At 42.3% G+C, this 20071-nt stretch overlaps 1 protein-coding gene and 1 long non-coding RNA gene across 12 annotated transcripts in view; one reads left to right on the top strand and one right to left on the bottom strand.

The window, feature by feature from the left end:
• NEO1 (neogenin 1) overlaps positions 1-20071 on the bottom strand; it is a 203405-nt gene that overhangs the window by 68979 nt on the left and 114355 nt on the right. For all 10 annotated transcript variants that reach the window (XM_054836189.1, XM_054836196.1, XM_054836199.1 and 7 more), the window contains exons 6-7: positions 5073-5227; positions 4113-4233 (exon numbers count right to left, since the gene is read on the bottom strand). In XM_054836189.1, the coding sequence (XP_054692164.1) occupies positions 4113-4233; positions 5073-5227 (276 nt within the window). The remainder of the gene's footprint in view (positions 1-4112; positions 4234-5072; positions 5228-20071) is intronic.
• On the top strand, positions 14193-19326 carry LOC129210494 (uncharacterized). Of its 2 annotated transcripts, none has more exons than XR_008578546.1 (3): positions 14193-14378; positions 18494-18637; positions 18891-19326. It is a non-coding gene; the product is annotated as an uncharacterized LOC129210494 (long non-coding RNA). The 2 variants fall into 2 exon arrangements; XR_008578545.1 differs by lacking the exon at positions 14193-14378 and adding an exon at positions 17184-18144.

Genomic DNA, 20071 nt, shown 5'->3' with positions numbered 1-20071 from the left:
TGAGCAATGCCAGCTACGCTGGAGAAGGCCAGGTTACAGGGCCCGGCTGAATTTTTCAGTCTTGTCACTAGCATTTAACCTCCACAAAGAAAACCCAAACTTATCTGCTACTGAGGTTTTCCCAGACCACACAAAATAAGGCTGTAAAAACAATGACAAATAGCTTTGTTATAATTGAGCGTATTAGTCTATCTGATCCATAACCGAGACGGTTAGAGGCTGACCCATCAGGATCTCACTGTAAGTAAAAGCGGATGGTTTTGCGTAAAACAGGAGAGGGGATAGATTTTGAGGTTGCCGAGAAAGTCATTCTCAAGGCACGACTAAGGTTCTTCCTTCTCACTGGGATACGCAGGAGTCCTCAGCGGTGGCGTCTGCAGGCTTTAAGAAAAGACCGTCTGTCTCTTAAGCAATGAGGCAAAGAGAGGAGCACCAAGACTGCCCAACGCTGGCAGAGGGCAACTGCAGAAGAATGTAGTAACTGAGGTACTTCCCTTTCCTTAGGTAGTTCTTAAATTCTCCCTCAAAGGCAGAGCAGGCAAAATTCCCAAAGGTACTTAACCTCCTGGGGAAGGACGCTATCTGAGAAATAGGGACACAATTTCAAATTTTAAAGTATTTGGAAAGCAGATGGGATGCTTTCCAAATCTCTTGCAAAATTCTACTTGAAGTACGGGGGATACTGGTAGAAGAGCAATTAACTCGGACCATTCACCTGAATCCTACTCCTTCTCCTCCCCCTTTCAACCTTCTCAATTACAAACAGTTGTCCTAAAAATCTCTCCATGCCACAATTCTCTTCTATATATTGCACGAAATGCAGAAGTTACGGATTCTGTACAGCCGATCCATTTCCGAGTACAGTCTTTCTTTTCTAAACTTATTAACAGAGAATGCCAGAATTTGAAAATAAAGACAATCCGATAACCCTTCAAATTACCCTTTTTTAGCCAGTCAACTCTTTGTTTTAATATTTTTCACAAATAACTTCCACATATATTGCGAGCTTTTCAGAATTAACCTCATATTAAAAAAAAAAAAAAGACCAACTCAAAAGAAACTTGTGTCTGATCAACAATTATATTAAGCTTATTCTAGCAGATGAGAGTCTGCATTTATACTGATCTGTGCACCTACGCACAACATACACTCGCGTACACTCGCACACTGAAACTGTCACTGGGCAGAAGGTGAATCACCAAAATACTACTACCTGTGAAGTCTGACACCGGTCCAAATACGAAAGGCTTTTGTTGTAGAGGATAATCGCATTTGCATACTTTACGTCTATTGTATTTAAAAAGTATGCTACTGAAGAAAATATAGATGTGGTATTTTACTTTCAAGACCACTCAAAACCCCCTTACGGTACCCCTCAGTAACGCTACGGATGAAACAGGATTGTTCCAGGCACCAAAACCCAACACGCTGAAAAATTTCCATACGAAGGGTTTAGATTGCAACAAGTTGATGCACAGAAGAGACAACTTAGTTCTGACCTAACATGCAAAGCGCAAACAGTTTTACTGGTTTATTTGTATTTAACCTTCCTCAGCATATCTCCCTCAAAGCCAGAGTAACTCTGCCTTTTCCAACTACGCAAACTCACCTCTGAGGGCAGCCAACTACCCCTTTCCTCGCTGTCAGACCACAATCAATGGCTGCAGTCCACTGAGAGATGCTCGCGCAAGAGTCTTGGTCTTCAACACCGACCCATCAAGAATGCATGTGGCCTCTCTGAGAAACACCATGAGGCTTCTACTTTCTAATATAAATTTAATTTATTAAAGATCAATTGGATATGATAAGGAAAAGGGCTAATGGGAAGTAGTTTGCAAATAGCCAGATGTTTGCCAGTTCCATTTAGGAAGGAGAAAACAGAGAACAGCAAGGGAAGGCACATACTGCTACATGGGAAGAAGAACTTTGATGAACACTTAATCAACATTTTTTACTGAAATTAACTTTTCAAATTGGCAAAGTAGGTATTTCTCATGATCGGGCATAAATGAAAAGCTTTCTGTATTAATGACTGAAGTGTTCTGAACAGTTTTTGCTCAAACTAGTGTTTTTAATTTTCGTATCAAGATGTCTGTCATGAAAGAACCACTGTATAGGATACCTTCACCCTCTTTCCCTGAATACTGTTTCCTTCTTTGCCACTCATATATTCTGATAAGGTATTAAAATAAGATCTCAAATACCTGTATTTTCTTCGACCGTGTATATGATACCGGTTTTCATATATCATAACTGAGACACAGCGCATTCGTTCCTACTTGCACTACTCGTTATGCCACTACTCAACAACAACAACAACAATGACGCGCTTTCAGTGATGCACCATGTGGTTGTCTCTACTGTTGGAAAACAACAACTAAAATGAATCAGTGTTACACAGAGAGTGCATTGTTAAAAACACTGCAGGCCATGTAACAGATCGATACGGCTTCGAGGGGGGTATCTTTACACCCAAAATGAGACTCCGCCAACACCGCGTCCATACTCCTTTGGCAGCATGCAAAAGAAAAAGGACAGCGTTATAAGGCAAAGTCCTCCAGTAGAACAGGCCAGGTCGCCAGAGTAGAACAGGACGGAGAAACCACTGGGCAAACAACAGGGGAGGGAAAGGAAGAAGGGTGAGACCACAGGAACTAAAATAATAACAGTAACAGTAATTTATAAACCGCTACTGGGAACTGGGTGACTTGGGCAGGGCTTCAAAGCCCAAGTACATTAATTATGCAGTATTTTTCAATCGTGGAAAATATGCAATAATGCTTCTGCTTGAAAGATTTGGAAGCGACTTTGGTGATTCATGCATATAGCAGAAAGAAAGTTACTTTCAATAATTTTTCTGGCAACCTGATGACAGTAGGCCATTGCTGGATCCAGATGCCTAACACTACTCGGAGGCTGAAAATCCCACGGCTCTGTAGTATTCAAGCTACTGAATCCAGTAGAGGGCACCTTTCATTCCCCAAATAACTGTGCAAAGTGCATGCATCCCTTCAGCCAGCAATGACACGTACCCACATCCAAGCGAGAATTCAGAAGTTATAAGTGCACAACTACTCTACAAAACAATCAGAAAAGAAAATCTCTCTCTTTATGGCACGCTCGTAACTGTTTACTCTCTGTACGTTGAACGGCAAAACCAGGTCTAGCGGATTCACATCTGTTAAAATTGCAAGGGTGAAGTTACATCATGCCTCTGACCATAGGTAGGATTGGTTCTCCCAAATCCTTTCCATCCCAATTGAAAGAAATTAGAATTTTGAAACAATGGTCTAAAAAGACAGGCAACACAAAACCCCCCAAAAATACAGAATTCATATTTTTCTCATCTGACTTGTCTCATCCCTCTTACTATTGGTTTTCTTCCTTGTGCTCTTACAAATTATTTTTAAGAACTGTGTGACCTGAAAAGGCAAAACAAGCTGATGCCTTAGCAACGATATTTGTACTGCCTTTTCTTCTGGAAGATAGTAGTTCTTCAATCGTTACAGCAATTATTCTCTTTTTAAACATCCAAAATACGCAATGCAGGGCACTGCAAGAAGGTGAGCACTGTTAGTCATTCCACTGACTGGAGCACAATAACAAATATTTATTTTAAACCGCAGCTGTAACTCAAAAAAATTTTTGCAGTCGCGGTTTGCAGAAATGACAAAGCTTACTACTTTTTTAACTAACAGCAGAAAAAAAGCTTCTGACACTGGAATGGCTTTCGTGTAAGATACTTCATTTGCAGTGCGCTCTGTAATTGCTTATTTTTCACTTTTGTAATTGCAGCAATTGTTTTCATTTCGGCTATCCTGTTATCATTTTAAAATATCAGCATGCAACAGTGATTCAGATTTCTGGCTAGGATTTACTATTGCACTAAATATTTTCTACATATTTTCCAAAATACAAAGTGAATACTATAGAACTCCTTAATTTTTCCTAAGTAACTTTAAGCATATAGAAGATGACACTGAGCCACTCATATGGTTTAAAAAAAAGAAAAATCCTACTCTGAGTTATAGATATAACACATCGTCTGGATATGGTCCCTTGAAATTGCTCCTCCCCATCTTTTGGCACTGTACTGTCCCCGTTTGTCTTACCAAGGTCAAGTATTATCAGCTGGGCTCCAGCCTGTGCGTTTCCAACATCATTTTCTGCAATGCACTGATAGAATCCTTCGTCTGATTTCACCAGCCCCAAAACTTGCAGATTATGTTCTTTCTGAGGAGTAAAGGAAAAACACAACGCTTAAAAATGGGTTGCAATTGCAAAAACAACGGTGTTATTACGGCACATTACCGCGACAGGAGAAACTTCTGAATAGTAACATGGAAAAGTATATTTGGAGCTCCCATCTGATGCCATCTCTTTTGCACTGAATCCTCAAATTATACGGTATCAAAAAGCAGAAGCTCTTACTAATGGCTATCATTTTCTAGCATCACATATCACTGGCAAGTCATAACATTTCCAGAGCCATTTTTATGATATTTTAAGCACTGACTATAACCGCATAGCGCACTGTTACAATCCTACAACCTCAAGTATACCCAATTACACAACCATTAAGTTCTCAACCGTGTCTCAAGAACGACTTTCGCTACATCTAAAATTTCCCTCTAGAAGTACCGGTGCACCAAAACGCACGATCCACATCTCGGTTGTACTGACATGGAAACTCCTGTTTGAAATTGCGATGCTCATCGATCACAGACGGCTGCAGAAAACACGGACAGTCAGAGTTCACAGCGAGCTTGTGCTTTAACAGGTTCAGCCAAAGTGCGTTTTGTCATTGCGTGCATCTGTGTCTCAGGGAAAATCTAAGCTATGAAGAAATCAACTCGGACAACAGAAGCGACACGCCTTAGCGCTTCAGTAAAACGACTGAATTACAGAGCACTAAAGGCTTCAAGGAACCATTTCTCTTCCAGGCCCCAATCAATGGTACAACGATCGGAAGCTGGGCCTACAAAAGAACCTAGCTTTCGTGCGTACGTGTCAGAGGCCTGACACAGACAGGTCAACAGCTTAAAAATCTGCAAAACGGACAATATACTTACAACGATTTTGAAATAGTCACTTGGGATCACCATGTCTCCATTCTTGACCCATTTCACAGTTGGAGTAGGTTTTCCAGTCACCTCACACTCAAACACGATGTCCATAGATTCATGAGCATAAATATTCGCAGGCCGCTTCAGAAATTCGGGAGGAACTTTAAATAAAACAGAAAAAAGACAAAAGACCGTTTTAGCGTCCCAAAAACCAGATCAGTTGTGCTCATACTCAAAACTACAGCAAGGCTCACCACCGAAAAAGATGGGACTCAAGCATGAGCAGTAGCAACGTTGGCAGAAATTTTCGGATCGGGGTTTGACAGAAGCTGATACAAGCTCCGTGCTATTTCAAAATTACATTTGGGCCAGTTAAACAGCCAGCCATTTTAATTTAAAATGACCTCTTGAGAATACATGAAAGAAGAAATCGAACCGAGATGTATAAAGTATCTGGTTAAAAAGTATTTTAAAAATCAAGAGACATAGATGCCATTTGGAAAAAAATATTTCCATGGTTGAAGAACACGTTGCGGTCTCTTATCTGCCGCAGGCGTGTTGCTGCACGCTAAAGAGACCGCGGCAGGCAGTGGATTTCAGGCATTATTCACGCTCTTCCTTCGCCCACTCGGAGCTCATCTGAGCGAATCACTTAGTGCTTAATTGCGCAACCGTTTCAAGCCCCTTTCACAAATAAAGAATCTTGCGGGATAAGCTCTCCAGCAAGACAACGCAAGGTTGTACAAAAGCCTTCCTGCAGCAAAGTTTATTAATTTCTAGAATGGAAAGATAGTAAGTTAGATTTGAAATGAAAAAGTCAGAACCTGATGAAAACGGCTGTCTAGAACTTTTTCAATAATCTACACTTCGACGCCCAGTCAGTCCAGCTGGAGCTCCGTAAACCACCGAACGGCGCAGCGCAGCCAGGCTACTTTATACAGGAGTGTATCGTGGTTAGCGACAATTTATTTATTCAGACAAAATTCTGCGGTTGACACAACAGACGTTTTTCAGAGAGTTCGTTGTACTCGCTGCTTGAAGTCAGGAGGTAACCAAAAGCTAAAATTATATTAAAAAGACTCTTTTAAATGAGCGGGCACAAAACTAAGATGAAACTTTCCTCGGGTACCATTGCCTCGTGTTTCTGTGAAAAAACTCAGCTTATCAAATCGACAGCACTGAATTTATCCATAGATTTTCCTCTCCGGTTTGCGTAAGCCCGAGAAACGCTACGTACAGGACTACCTGCACACGTTTGCACCGTATCGATAACGTACCACAGACAGGTACGACCAAAGACGTGCATCGCCTAACACAGTAAACCAGAAAGGCTCTGCATTTAAGACACGAACCAAAGTCGTTACCTCTGGCTCTCGGCTGCCTTTTTACGTGTCCTTACCTACTCAGAGCAAGATTAATTAAATGAAAGGTATTTTAAGTCCATAAAACCTCCGAGAAACAGAACTTTTTGGTAATACAAGCCCCAAAGCATCCGACATCATCTGTGAAGGAACGTGCCACTAAGCAGCACCCCGCTGCGTCCGAGGACTCTCCGCTGCTTTAGCTTAGCGGCAGAAAGAAGAGCTGTTTGCAGGCACGTACAATCGGAGTATCATCTGTTATGAAGAACGGTCACCTATTTATTTGTTTTTACTACACTCCCAGACCTAAGGACGATTCCAGGAAAGTCAAAAGCGGCCTTCTGCCCTTTAATATTTATCAAACAAAGTCAATACGGAAGGGCTGCAGAGTTTAGGCAAACATTTTACGCGCTTCACCTATCAATGGGATTTATTTCATGCGAGGGAATAAGGAATACTAGATCATGTTTTACTTCTGCCCGTGAAATGATTGTAAAGGTTTATAGGTGGATTTAATATTTTTTTAAAACAGATAGCTGGAGACAAGCAGCTCTCCAAAACCCCACCAGTTTTGGATTATAAATTAAACAAGAGAACATTAACATATGGAAATACTTATTTATAGAGTAAGAAGATGGTCTAACTCTCGGATAAGCATGTAAACCTATGCCGGAAACTACATAAAGATGTACATATATGTTCACTGCTCAGAGTCTCTCACATAGGAGCAAAAATCTGGATGGGGCCGAGTCTAGTTCCCTATGACTTCAGACATCCATTTCATAAAATCATTTCCATAAATTTACCAAAACTGCCATAAACTCCACCTTAAAATGATTTAGGTATTGTTGTACTTACTATCTGTATCAGATGGCCATTACAACCGTTAATAACTCTGACATTTGAAAGCTGCCTTCCGAATTTATTGGCGGCCAAATTGTGATTACTTATACTTTATGAAAACAGGGCCTTTTATTTTAAATTTTTATTCCTCCCTGGCATTTATCCTTGGCATTTTTATTTATCGTGAGCTGCACTATTTCTCCCCTCCCATACCCCAGCCTTTATTTTGGCAGGCTCAACGAGTCATGTTTGCTTAGTTCTGGTATGACAAGTCACCCTCCTCTCCCAGACCCTCTGTATTTGTTCTAGTTTGAATTAATCTTTGCAGCCTGCAGAGTTTCAATTATTTGCATCCAATTTCAGATGTGTCTCACCAGTGACTTGAAAAACGGCATAAATACAGCGTTATCGCTCCAGCAAATATCTTGCCCAATTCATTCTACTACTGTATTTGCCCTTTCCTAGATGCCATCGTACTGATGTGAGAGATCATTGCTCTCTCATCGTTAGCCATTTTTAACTAATGAGTCATTTTCTTCCAGTCTGCTTGATCAATAGTTTCCGTTCTCATTTCCTTTCAGTCTCTTTCTCCACGTGTATACCGACACATACCCCGATTGCTGAAGTGCTTGCATAGTTGAAAAAAGGGGACATAAAAATTGGAAACAGGAAAAGTTAGTTTTTCCATGAACGTACAACGATCCTATTTTCATAACATTCGTATTTAATTCCTTAGCCGTATATTAAACTTATTACAGGAATCCTAATAAACACAAGCCTATAACATTTGCTGTTAAAAGCACAAAATTTGTGTAAAAAACCCTCATCTGATGCCCTCAGAATACATCCCGGTTGCTGTACTGAGTCGCTACGGTGCCAAACCCCTGGATGAGAAAAGGGATACGCAAGAGAAGCTCAATGAAATCCCGAGAGGCTCTCGGCACGAAAAAATTGCTGCTCTGGGTTCAAGTCTGCCTTTGGCAAAGTTAGTTACTTAATCCAAAGAAGTATTACGATGCCATTTATCTTTAATCAAACCACATTTTCATCCAATTTCTCATTTAACTTCTCGGTGTTTAATGGTTCTCTCTTTCAAAAGCATATTTAGATGCCCTTTTCTGTTGGAAACGATGAGCATAAACACCGCAGAGGAGACACACCAGACCTTCCCTCAATCAGAGGAGCATCAGAACGGGCAAGTCCCTACTCCGCAGTGTACACGTGTTGTCTGCCCAGCACGGGCTGGGTGACGGGAGGATCCTATCGCAAAGTCCCGGAGACAGATGTCTCTGGTGGTATTCTGCATGTTTTCCTCTTTGAATATGTTGCCAGAAGTTCTGACATCCCTCAACATCCAACTACTGGGCAAGGGACTTCCATGATACCTAGCAGAAAATAGGAAGCAAACCAAAAACTGAGCCGCGGAAGAACGAACAGTAGTAATTTGGGAATGGCCGTTGCTCATCTCAAGGTTGAGAGAGGGTGAGGAGGAAGGAGCGGCACCGTACGGGAACTGATGGACCATCACATTTTTGATTTAGGAGATTAAGAATTTGAAACATATTATTTTTTTCAAAGTGACGTTGCTTTTCCAGCTTCCAGAGCAAATGCCAAGCTACTTACAAAGGGATAATAATATGAGAAGTGCTCACTTTATCATTTACTTTCCAGTTAATGAATTAAAAAATGCTTTTAAAATACACTTTTATAGTTTAACTGTGTCAATGTTTAGCATTCAAACAGATTAACACTATGCAAGTACAGATGTTTGTGGTGGAGAAGTTAAATTGATAACCAGAGAGCAAATGAGCCAATTACCATATAAAATAAGATTTTTAATGGAGGATTATGTGTTCCGTTACCAAACAGACAATTAAACTTCAAAGAAGACTTGGCAGCTCAGCCCACACTTCTATCCCTCTTAATGTTAGCACGAAAAAACAACTATTTAAACCGCAAGATGCTTGCACAGGATTTCACATGCGCTGCGGTACGCTTAGAGAGTCCCTATACAAGAGCATCTTTCATCCTTTTGTAGATTTAGAAGACAAAATATTTTGATCGCAACAGTGATCAAAAAAAAAAAAGGAAAAAAACCCCAACAATCTATGTCAGCAGTTGATTTTCTAAGCCAAATCCCAGTAAAGGTGAAATATTTGAAAAATAATATGCTTTTTTAGGCCAAGAGCTCTGAAATAATAGGAAGAGCTGAGGAGCTACGCATATGCAAGAGGAACTGCACCCGAGTTGAAGTGGGAAGGGATGTTGGGCATGGATCCCGGGCATGGATCCCGTTTCGTGAGTACTGCGATCAGAAGGAAATGAAAAACAAATTGCCCCAACTCTCGGCTCCTCCATCTCTTCAGGTGTAAGAGCGGCGAGAGGCACCACGCTACCAGACAGGACAAACCCTGATCTTCATCACCTTTGTGCACCAGCACGATCCAACACGGCGAATTCACAAAGAAAAACGTTGGTTTAGGATGCACGTTATCCGTGCGTTGTTTTTTTTAAATACGTGAGGGTTAGAAACCTTTGCATAGCTATGCGGGGAGTATTAAAGCAGCATCATTTATTCTGAACTTTACAGAATGACTGTTTCTTCAAATGTCTCTTCAGCGGTCAGTAGCTCTTGCCTGTTGTCTCTCATTAAGACAGAAACTTTGTGGCCTTCAGGGGTGTAGTCGAAAGAATCTATTTTCAATTCAGCCATCTGTACTGCTTCAAATGAGAGAGAAATTAATTACATTCAGTCCTCCTCTCCATCTCTTGAAGAGCTTTCCTTTCAGTCTTACAACCCCTGACCTAAGACCAAAGGTTTCTGGTTTCACAATCCCATTTCAAACCTGAAACATCAAGCTGAGCTATAACTAGACAAGAAAAGGAAAAATTCAAGTTCTGCACAAATAACCGATCAACAATAATAATCAAACCAGAACTTTCAACTTCCTTAGTTACAAGCACAGTGAACCTTCTCCTACAATAACCAAATCAAAATGCTGCTGTTCTAGAGAAGATCTCATTTTTATGCACGTTAACCTTTCCCAAAAGACAAATCCCCTCCACATTGCTCCCCAGGAGGAGGAAGGAAACCCTTAACGGTGGCAAAGCAGTGATTCCTGATAATCAGACTTGAGCAACAAAGAAAACCTTGCAGAGGCAAAGGAGTGATCTCAAGCAGGCAGGCAATTTAGCCCACCATAGTAAGACAAAAAATAATCTAAAAGTCTAAAATCTTTTTTTTAAAAAGTATCCAAAAATGAACTAAGCATTGTATGCCTAGCACTCGTCAAAGGACAGGTAGCTGCACCGTTATCTCACTTCCTTATATATTTAAAACACTGTCTGTCGTACATGAAGCGCATAATAGTCTCCTTTTGACGCAACAGAGACACAGACTGCAAACTAGACTTTAAAAAGACTTATTCTCTTCTTAAAAAGCATTAATAAATACAGCTGTTGGTCCGAGCACAGCATCAGACAAAAGCCAGCACATGCGTGATCAACTGTAAAAGGCAGATATCATCTCTCTTACGGCGCTCTGGCACTTCCCCACGTCCTCTGTCACCTTCTTCATTCTGTGCAGATGAATCACTCTCTTGCTCCCATCAATTCACCAATCTCCCGTAGACACGACTCTGCTCTTAACCGAGTCCCTCAAGAGCTACCGGTGTAACTGCAAGTTAAAACTCATTAGCACCACTAACCAAAGGAGTTTTGACTCGTCTGAACAGGTCTCTGGTAAGCGTAGGGTGGGGAAAAGCATCGTCTGTAAGTCAGGAGAACGTCCTCCACCTGTGATTGCTGGCCTAGCAATGAGAGACTCGAAGGAAAACCCAAGATCTCGCTCAGCAGTGTGGTGTCCCAAACCGACAAGACAGCTCGTACCAGGGTTATATTTCCTGGTTCAGCATGATGCATGTGTTGTGTCACCGGCTGTTTTCTATACCATGAACAAAGGATATGCATTCACCCCGCTGCAGGACTGCTCCTTCCCTCTGCACACTGAGACAGCGCGATAACTTCAACAGCCTCAGGCAGCCAAAGGACCGAAATGCAACAACTGAATTTCCAAAGAGAATTTATCAAGGACAAGACTGAAGATGCCATTTCTGCTTCCTCAGCCACCTACGAACACCCTCAATCCCCCAAAAAATCGGGAATGTGTTTTCCAAAATCAGACAATTCAATCATAGTTCTTGCCAACATCTCTTTATCCTCTTCCTTCTATACTGCTGTCCACAACAAATATTTCTCCATCGACCAACGCTGACCATTCAAATACAAAAGCATTTTCTAAATCCAAAAGTTCTTGCATACTCCACATAGCACATATAAAAACTAAGTCGACTGGATAATTTTTCATAGCATATCCCTGATTAATCACGGCTTGAGCATCCTTGGCCGAATGACTTCCATTTTATAACTACATTTCTGATGTACGCTCTGTGTAGAATCCCAGTCTTGCATTTCAGTTAACGACCAGGATTACCAATTGTATTTAATCTAAATCTACCTGTCGAGTGACAAACCCTTCTATTTTCCTAAGGCGTCTGACAGGATTTAAACATCTCTGAAGATCCTTCCCCTCCTGCCATTCCCACCAAAACACAGCTAAAATGCATAGAGTGATGTTCGACAGCAGAACTTTCAATTATCTTTTAATTCTATGCTACAGTCGTACAAATTAGCTGGTTTTCTTCAAGTGTATCCCGGAAAAAAAAAAAAAAAAAAAAAAGGAACTTACACTTTAAATGGAAATGGGGAATTACAATGACCTTCCTTTAAAATGGCAAAGGTATATGGATAAGTAGTCTGAAAAAAGAGATTTAAACCCCAAAACTATGTTGCGGGCAAGTCAAAAGTCTCCCCAACCTCTGAGCAGGGCTGTCACGTCCTTAAAACACACTTAATATGCAGCTGGGAAATTTGCATAGCAAACAAAAGCTGACAAAAAGGAATCTTTTTAGAAAAATATCCACAGACTAGAAAATTGTCAAATGAATATATAAAAAAACCCCCAGCGTACCCAGACACAAAAAGGTTATAAAAATATAAACTAGTACGTGCACAGCATTTTTTATTGCGCAAAACCCAAAGTTCCAGGTTATGAACAGAAACTGCAGTCAGAAGAGGAGTTTCTGTGGTAGCGACATAATATTATTCTTCTTACCTCGTAAGATAGTGACAGCACATGTCTGTTTTTAACAAGCAATTATTATTTTTTTTTACATTTCAGACGATTCAAGCTAACGTCCCTATAGATCAATGGTCCCTTGTCTGTGGCACCCTTGCCCACTTCTTTCACAGATGAAGCAGAGAAAGAGGGACTATTTGCATGTTCCGTTAATGGGGTCCCTAATAGACTACCTCGGACTAATTAGACTCTGCTCATCAGCTGAAAGGGCACAAACCAGCACTCAACGGTCTTCTACGCTTCTGCTGGCGGGGACTGTCTGGTGCTTTACGGCTTCCTCCCCAAACCCTGAAGTGTCTCCTGTACGCAGAGATGATTTCAGTGAAAAGCTTTCACTCAGAAATTGTTAAAGTATGAACTATTCTTCAAAGGCCAGCCCCTAAATAAACATTTCAGAAGCAGAAACTAAAAAAAATCAAACACTCAATGATATTACGACTACCAAGAAACCAGATAAGGATGAATAGCGCAGGACAATAATAAAGTAAAATTATATTGATCAATTAGAACAAAATGCCAGGATATAATTTAATAAATGTACGTTTCTGTTTCAGGGAGAAATAATTAACTGTACATTTACAGAATAGGAAGTAATAGCAATAAACTACGAAGGAAAAGGTCTGAGAAAACAAAGACTTTATTGGAGATCACAGATACGACCAGGACCTCCCCAGTATCACACTGGTGTGAAAAGAAGTGATGGCACAAGGAGGTACAACTGCAGCTCCTGAGACTCCTCTTCCATCCAACACACGCAATCGCCTCGGCTGACCGTGGCATTTGTGAACAACATGAACTCTGATTTACAAGAAAGCATTAAAAATGATCAACGACTCCAAAAATTGGCTCCAAAAGAAAAAGGGAAGCCCTGGATGCAGTGCTTTGAGCAAAGGCAAGATTAAGCAGCCACGCGATACGACCCCTCAAATAGGTAAGAGAGCTTAATACGTTAATTACTCACTGCGATAAAAAGAAAAAGCGTGCGTGTGTGCGTATATGTATCGTCCTTGCACAGGAAGAACTCCTACATAAGAGTAACATCTAGATTCTTGCCCTGTTCTGAAAAAAAAGATTAATATTCTAAACAATTAATTGCTCACTCTTCTACTTTGGTATGAAAATGGGTTCTTCTTTTCAGTACGAGCTTTAGCAAAATAAAGTGTTTTAAAACAACCGTTATGAACTTCTTGATATGCGGGAGACTCCACATTCAGCAAAAACTCTCATTAAAAGCCGTAAGCTGCTAGCTTCGCACATGGATTTGGATGGCAGACAACTCGAGGTCACGTCCACGTACCCACAAATGGAACTGCCTGGGAAATTTTCCCGGCGCAGAAACGTACAGCAAGTTCCCTGAGCATCCTATGTACTAGCAGTTGTTTTCTTTACGTTTTTCACTTGTGGGGTGCCTTAGCAGTTGCAGATTAATTCAGCACACTAATTGCATGCTGGCGTTAAACCTTTGGCAAGATTGCAACAGCGTCCACGCTTCCTTTAACCCTATCTATACAAAGGTAAGCGTAAAAAACGTCCCTTATTGTCAGCCAATCTGCTCAGCAACGGCGAGAAGCGTTTAGGGAAACCGCCTTATCTACCCCGTATCTGCTGAAGATGCAGCACCTTCTTTGCAGTGCTTTCACAATAACCATACCCCGACAGCCGGCGAACAAAGGTCACTTATCAGCAGGACACATCCAGGACCATAAAAACAGAGCGAAGGTTGCACGGTGCCACGCGGCAGCCAACTGCAGGGATCAAGGAGAGAAGAAAAGCAGAAAAGCGACGCATCGCCGTATATTCGAGCAACCCCTGGACGAGGGATTTCCTGAGAAAGAGGAGATACGTTTGTGTTTACTAGTCCCGGTTAGATTTTGCCTTTAAAAAGCTGTTCTCGCTGCTTTCTGGATCCAGGTAAACCTTCGGCAGCCCTAATGCTCACAGCAGTAAGTTCCACGCAATGCTCCCTGAGAAAACTCACCTTTTTCTGCATGTCTTTCAATCAGCCATGTGATGTCTCTTGGTTCTTGCGACTGAAGAGAAAAAAGCATTCATTTCCTAGTTGCTTTCCCCTTAACGCTCATAAGTTTACAGAAAACGAGTGTTTTCGATGCTCCACGTGTCTTTGATCATCCTCGTTACATTCTACCCCTTCTTTGGCTTTGCTACGTTTAAGAGGGGAGGGAACAAGAACTTCTGGCAGCATTCGATATATAGGACCATCCCGGATTTAGACAGCGCCACAACAATTTTTCCTTTCCTGACAATTCCTAACCTTTAATCTGATTTTTAAGATCATGCATTTTCCAAAGACCTACATATGACCACATCAATTTTTTACGCCCGTGCAAAACCCAGCAGTTCCGACACCACCGCTATATAAATTTACAGAGCTACGTTTAACCGTATCTATTACTTTATAGCACATTGACCTTCGCCTGCCGTTTCATTGCTTGTTTCTTACGCAACAAGGTGTTTCTGAGGCTCTTCACTCTCCGCGTTCATTCTCGCAACCTCAAGCAACCCAGAAACGGCAAATTTTGTCACCTTTTCCAGATAGATTACGAAAACGCTGAGCAGTGCCGACTCGGCTCCGCTGATGGAGCTAATTCCTCAGTCCCGCTGTAGTTTTCTGTCTGTTCAACAATTGATTTATTCTCTTTTATCTACACGAGGTCGTTCCCTCCGAGTCCAGAGCAGCGCCGTTTGGTGAGACACGTTGTTAACAGTGCTCTGGAAATGGAAGAGCCCCCCAACATCTCAGCAAATCCTTCAAAAGGTTCTCAGTAGTAAGAGGCGTCTCTTTTCCCCACAAAGTACGCACAAATAGATCCAATATGGGATATTTCCCATGCGTCTAACACCGCTATATTTTATTATAATTTTTGTCAATTTAACTGGTCCAGACATCAAGAGTTTCCCAGATTTCCCCCAACAGACTTTTAAAAAAGCCTCATGTCACATTGACCAAATATCTTTAGTCTGATTTGTTTTTTTCCTTAGTCTGATCAGCCAATTTAAGTGATAGGTTACACACCACACTTGGTAACTCAGGATTTCACACTTAAACTCGTTGAGAAATGTTGAGCGAATACCATCTGCTCCTGACGATTTCTTACTGTTCACTTTATGGATTTGTTTTGAAATACATTTTACTAGCTCTATAGCTTCAGGTAGGTCCCCCCACAAGCTCCCTCTATTTTAAAAAATAGAATATAATTTTTTAAAAAAGCTTCCAATTTTGCAGAGAACGTGGATATCAAGAATTCACTTTTCTGCTTCAGGCCATCTTCTCCGCCCTTCTCTTTAGGTTCCATCACCCGTTGACCCTATGCTTTCTCTGGCACACCTCCTGTCTCTGACAGGCTTGGAGAAAAACTATTAGAAGATTTTTGTGTTATCAGCAAATGGCTCCTCAAAAACTTTGTATTGTTTTACTTGCATATAAATATGAAAAAAAGAATTTCTTTACCTTGCTGTTAGATTTCTGGTTGGGTTTTTTTATCTTTCGGATATAACTTTTGATGAGTGTTAGGTATTTACCGTGAACATCACACCGTTCCTTAAACAAACGCCACTTGCCAAGTATTTAACCTTTTTGGCTGTGCTTTTTTGGTTTGTTTTCAGTAAACTTCCTCAACATTACATAGATCCCTAAACGCTGATGGTAATGATCGATGCCAGCACCCCAGAGATGCAATCAGTGGTACAGCTCTGATACTGCAGTTTTCATATTTAAGTCTGGAATCTTAATTTAAAGAGATTGTGTTAAAAATTTCAAACATGCCCAGTGTACCACCCCCTTCATGAAAACAAGGCATTACATCTCCTCTGATCTGTGTGAGCTTCTGGCAGTTGGACAGAGGTCGATGACGTCACGGGGAAAGAATGAACACCCCGGAACACAATGCTGCTAAGCCCAACTCACCAAGACGACCAAACAAGAGAGAGGTCGTGGTTGGGAAACTTCTACGCTCAAGCGTATCGCCAACCCCAACCCACCCAAAGACCACCCCGGCGAGCGGGTGCAGTAGAGCTCAGGGGAAACTCAGCTCTCCCTCTGACCAGTCTCCCTTGGGTTCTTCAGGAGCAGCTCGGCTCCAACACACAGTGGTTCCTCCTTGGGCACTCCGCTCCTACATAACACCTTCCCAGGCTCAACTATTCCAACTCGCCAGCCCGATAGTTGGGGTTTATCTCAGCTGATGAGACATGCATGAAAGCGCAAATGAAATACTTCCCCCAACGTGGCCTATCACTCACTTGGGCCTGCTTAATAAACTGAGCTTAGCAGTGTCACGTTGTCCAGTGGCAGGTGCCCATCACCCTCCGTGACACAAACTGGTGAAGAACATGGGCAAGCCTCCAGGGGCTTTTGGGACAGCCCACGTGGAAGAATCCGAGTTAAGTGTGCTGCAGGGCATCACGAGAGCAACAGAAAGAACTGGGAGCCTCATCCCACCTCACTGCGATAGGTAGGTGGGGTGCTTGGTCCCCGGTCGCACAGCGAAGGCCAGTGCTGCGGTGAGTCCATGCGCGTGTAAAAACCCGAAGCAACGCAATGGGGATCGCAACGCGGCTGGCAAAGGCTCCCTTTAGGACAGTACGCTATGGTGCCTGGCCGCAGATGAATATGGTAGAAAAGTAAATGTAATCCTTGCAAATATTTGTCAAAAGGATAAATAGTGGTCGATGCTTTTTATTGTTGTTTTACAGAATTTTCTGTATTCTGTATTCCCTGAAAAATCAGCTCGGCTGTCTGCGCAATTAGCAAGCCTGGGGTGAAAAAAACAACCCTCAAACAGATGGGCCGTCCTGTGGGGTGACGCTTTTGGCAATGGTCAAAGCCTGGGATTTGTTACCAATTGCTATTCGTATCTGGTTTTGCCTATACTGCCATTCTCCGCAAGCTGCCCTGTGCCTGGAAAGACCGTTCGCATAGGTGAACCACAACTAGAGGCCAACAGAGATGCAAGAGCAGGTTGCAGCAACAGCACAGCCCTCCTGTAGTTTTATTTCCACCGTGTCTTGAGATGAGGGACATAAGGCATGTGCTGCACAGCCACCGTGCTCTGATCCGTAGCATCCATACTGGATCAAGGGGTGGAACGTGGCAATAACCCCGACAGTCTGAGCAGAAGCTCCCCAGCTAGTCTTGCATGGCTGAAACACTGAACTTTTCACTGATCCTCGTACAAAGCCACGTTCTTAAGACTTCAGAGTATTAGGACCCACTAGCGAGTAAGTGCTTGCTCTATACTAACCTAAATTGTCATTGTTTTACACACAACAGGTGAACATACATATGAAAGCTTAAATTAGTTGTAGACTAATGAGCTACAGTGTAAGTGAATGAATAATTGTGCATACACACACAACCTGCACTTGGCAGGAGTCAGCAAGACCACGGTCTTGCTACCACTTGACTACCACGGCTTCACTCTGGACCAGAGGTGAGTCAAACAGAGAGGCTGAGCGTGATGAACCACAGCCAGGAGGACAAGGCAAACAAGAAGCAAGTGCGACGAGCCTTGGCGCAGCCCAGAGATCAACCCTGCACAGGAGAAGGTCACTGGAAACCGCAGGAAAGGCACGATATCATCATGGACTGATGCAACGGACAGCACCTGGCGAGAAAGACCCTCGGGCAGACATCCAAGCCCACAGAGCTGATGCCAAGGTGGAGCTGTCAGGCTGCGCAGTTGAGCTACTGCCCACGAGAGAGCTTGGCAGGGAGCTGGCAAGGGGCCGGTGGGGTTCCCAGGCTCACCGAGCGACAGCCAGGGCAGGTCTCCGTTGCTGGGTCAGTGGGTGTCCGCCTGTAGCTCTCCCTGGCGTGGCTTATCCCTGGTTTGCTTAATAAATCCAGCTTAGCAGCGTCGTGTTGTTGGGGTTCCCTCTCCCCCCACAAAGCTTGTTTCCCATTTTGTGCACCTGTTTCAGTCCAGCACTGACTAGATTTTCCCCACCCTTCTTCCTAATTGAGCTTTTCTAATTTCTCTTTCCTCTTATGTGATTTTTAATTTCAGATGCCAAAGATTTATTTCCTTTTGTGTATTTGTCCCTTTGCGCGTGGACACCCTCTGGGAAAACTTCCGACGGCAGTCTGGGATTAACGCGCTGTTATCAGGAGTGAACTTTGCAATTAAAGAAGAACTCGCGACAAAGAACAGGTGACAACAGATTTCTGTATTAAAATGAGATAACCAGATCATACGTAAAAGCTTATCAATCAGAAGAAATTAAGAGAGCTCACACACAATGCTTATCAGTGGATATTACTGATTATTATTCAAAGCAAGCCTTCTAAGCAACTTCTAGGATGGTTTTTAGAAGCAAAAACCTTAATCTAAGCATCAGTAACGTAAAAATGTTATGTTCATTATTTCCATGTTTTACTAAGCCCTCCTTCCCCCATCCGTCTAGGAGAAAGCAAGCCTGTTTGACCCTGAATCAACTCCAAGTACCATGGAAACATCTGAATAACAAGAACGCTCATCAAAATTTAAACTTCTTACAGCAGCGCCAAAGGCAATGAAAATTTTATTGAATTCCAGAGCCCTACTTTTCAACACAAAGAACACACGGTGCAGAGGCAGCAGAGCCCTCTGCAGCCTTTAGGCCCTCGCTTCCAATTTTCAGTGCCGAGCTTCTGCGAGTTGAAACCCTCTATTCCAGTTACTATCACGGCACCTTCTCGTAAGCGAAGCTGCAAGAGAAGCTTGGGAGATGATTCTGTTTAGATTCCCCCCCCCCGCCCCCCGCTCCTAAAATGCCACTGTCTAAAATAAAACACTCACACGGATCCTCCATCTTATTTAATGAAAGGATCTGCAGCGCCGCTTCAATCACCGTGGAAAATAAAAACCATGACTCTTGGCATTTACGGGTATTTATTCTGGATACGGGGATTTTTTCCGGAAAGGTATGGTTAAAGCAATTGCCAGCGTAGCAGGCGCGTGTTGTGACTTACAAGTTCAAGCACATCCACCAAAAACTTTTAGTCTTCAGTAAAATGTGTTACCACATGGTTTACCATTACTCATTTATTATTGCATAAAGACTTTTTAAAGATGATTAGCACGCTTAATGCATTTGTAAACACTGCGGTGTTACCCTAAAGCTAGGAAACGGTTATGACAGCTAAGGATGAGCCTTTCCAGCAGACTGAAAAGCAAAGGTTTGGTTATTTGCTGAACTAGTATCATGGGTAAAGCTAGTGCCTCCATCTACAGTGAATGACACCCAAGTGCCTTCATAAGAACAAGTGAATAATTTGCCAAAACGGGAACAAGGCAAATTTTCCACAGGTATTTTCTTCCTTGAATTGCGTTTTGCAAAAACTCAAATCATAAGTTTACAATTGTTCAGATCTTTTTCATCAGTGAAGGAAAGATTGGACTTACTTTCTTAAATTTTTCATTTTGGTCAGAGATGCACAAGAAAAGGGAGATGCCTGGAGAAAGGAGAGGGGACTGGAAAAGAGTAGGATGGGGCGAGAAAGCTGGGACGAGTGGGATCAATTCAGGCACAGACAAATACAGACGGAGGGAGATGGCATGGTAAGAGAAATGGCCCAGCTGGACAAAGATGGCAAGAGCAACGGG

The sequence above is a fragment of the Grus americana genome, chromosome 10, assembly GCF_028858705.1.
Source record: "Grus americana isolate bGruAme1 chromosome 10, bGruAme1.mat, whole genome shotgun sequence".
Classification (NCBI taxonomy): domain Eukaryota; kingdom Metazoa; phylum Chordata; class Aves; order Gruiformes; family Gruidae; genus Grus; species Grus americana.
This window is presented reverse-complemented; position numbering and strand designations above follow the sequence as displayed.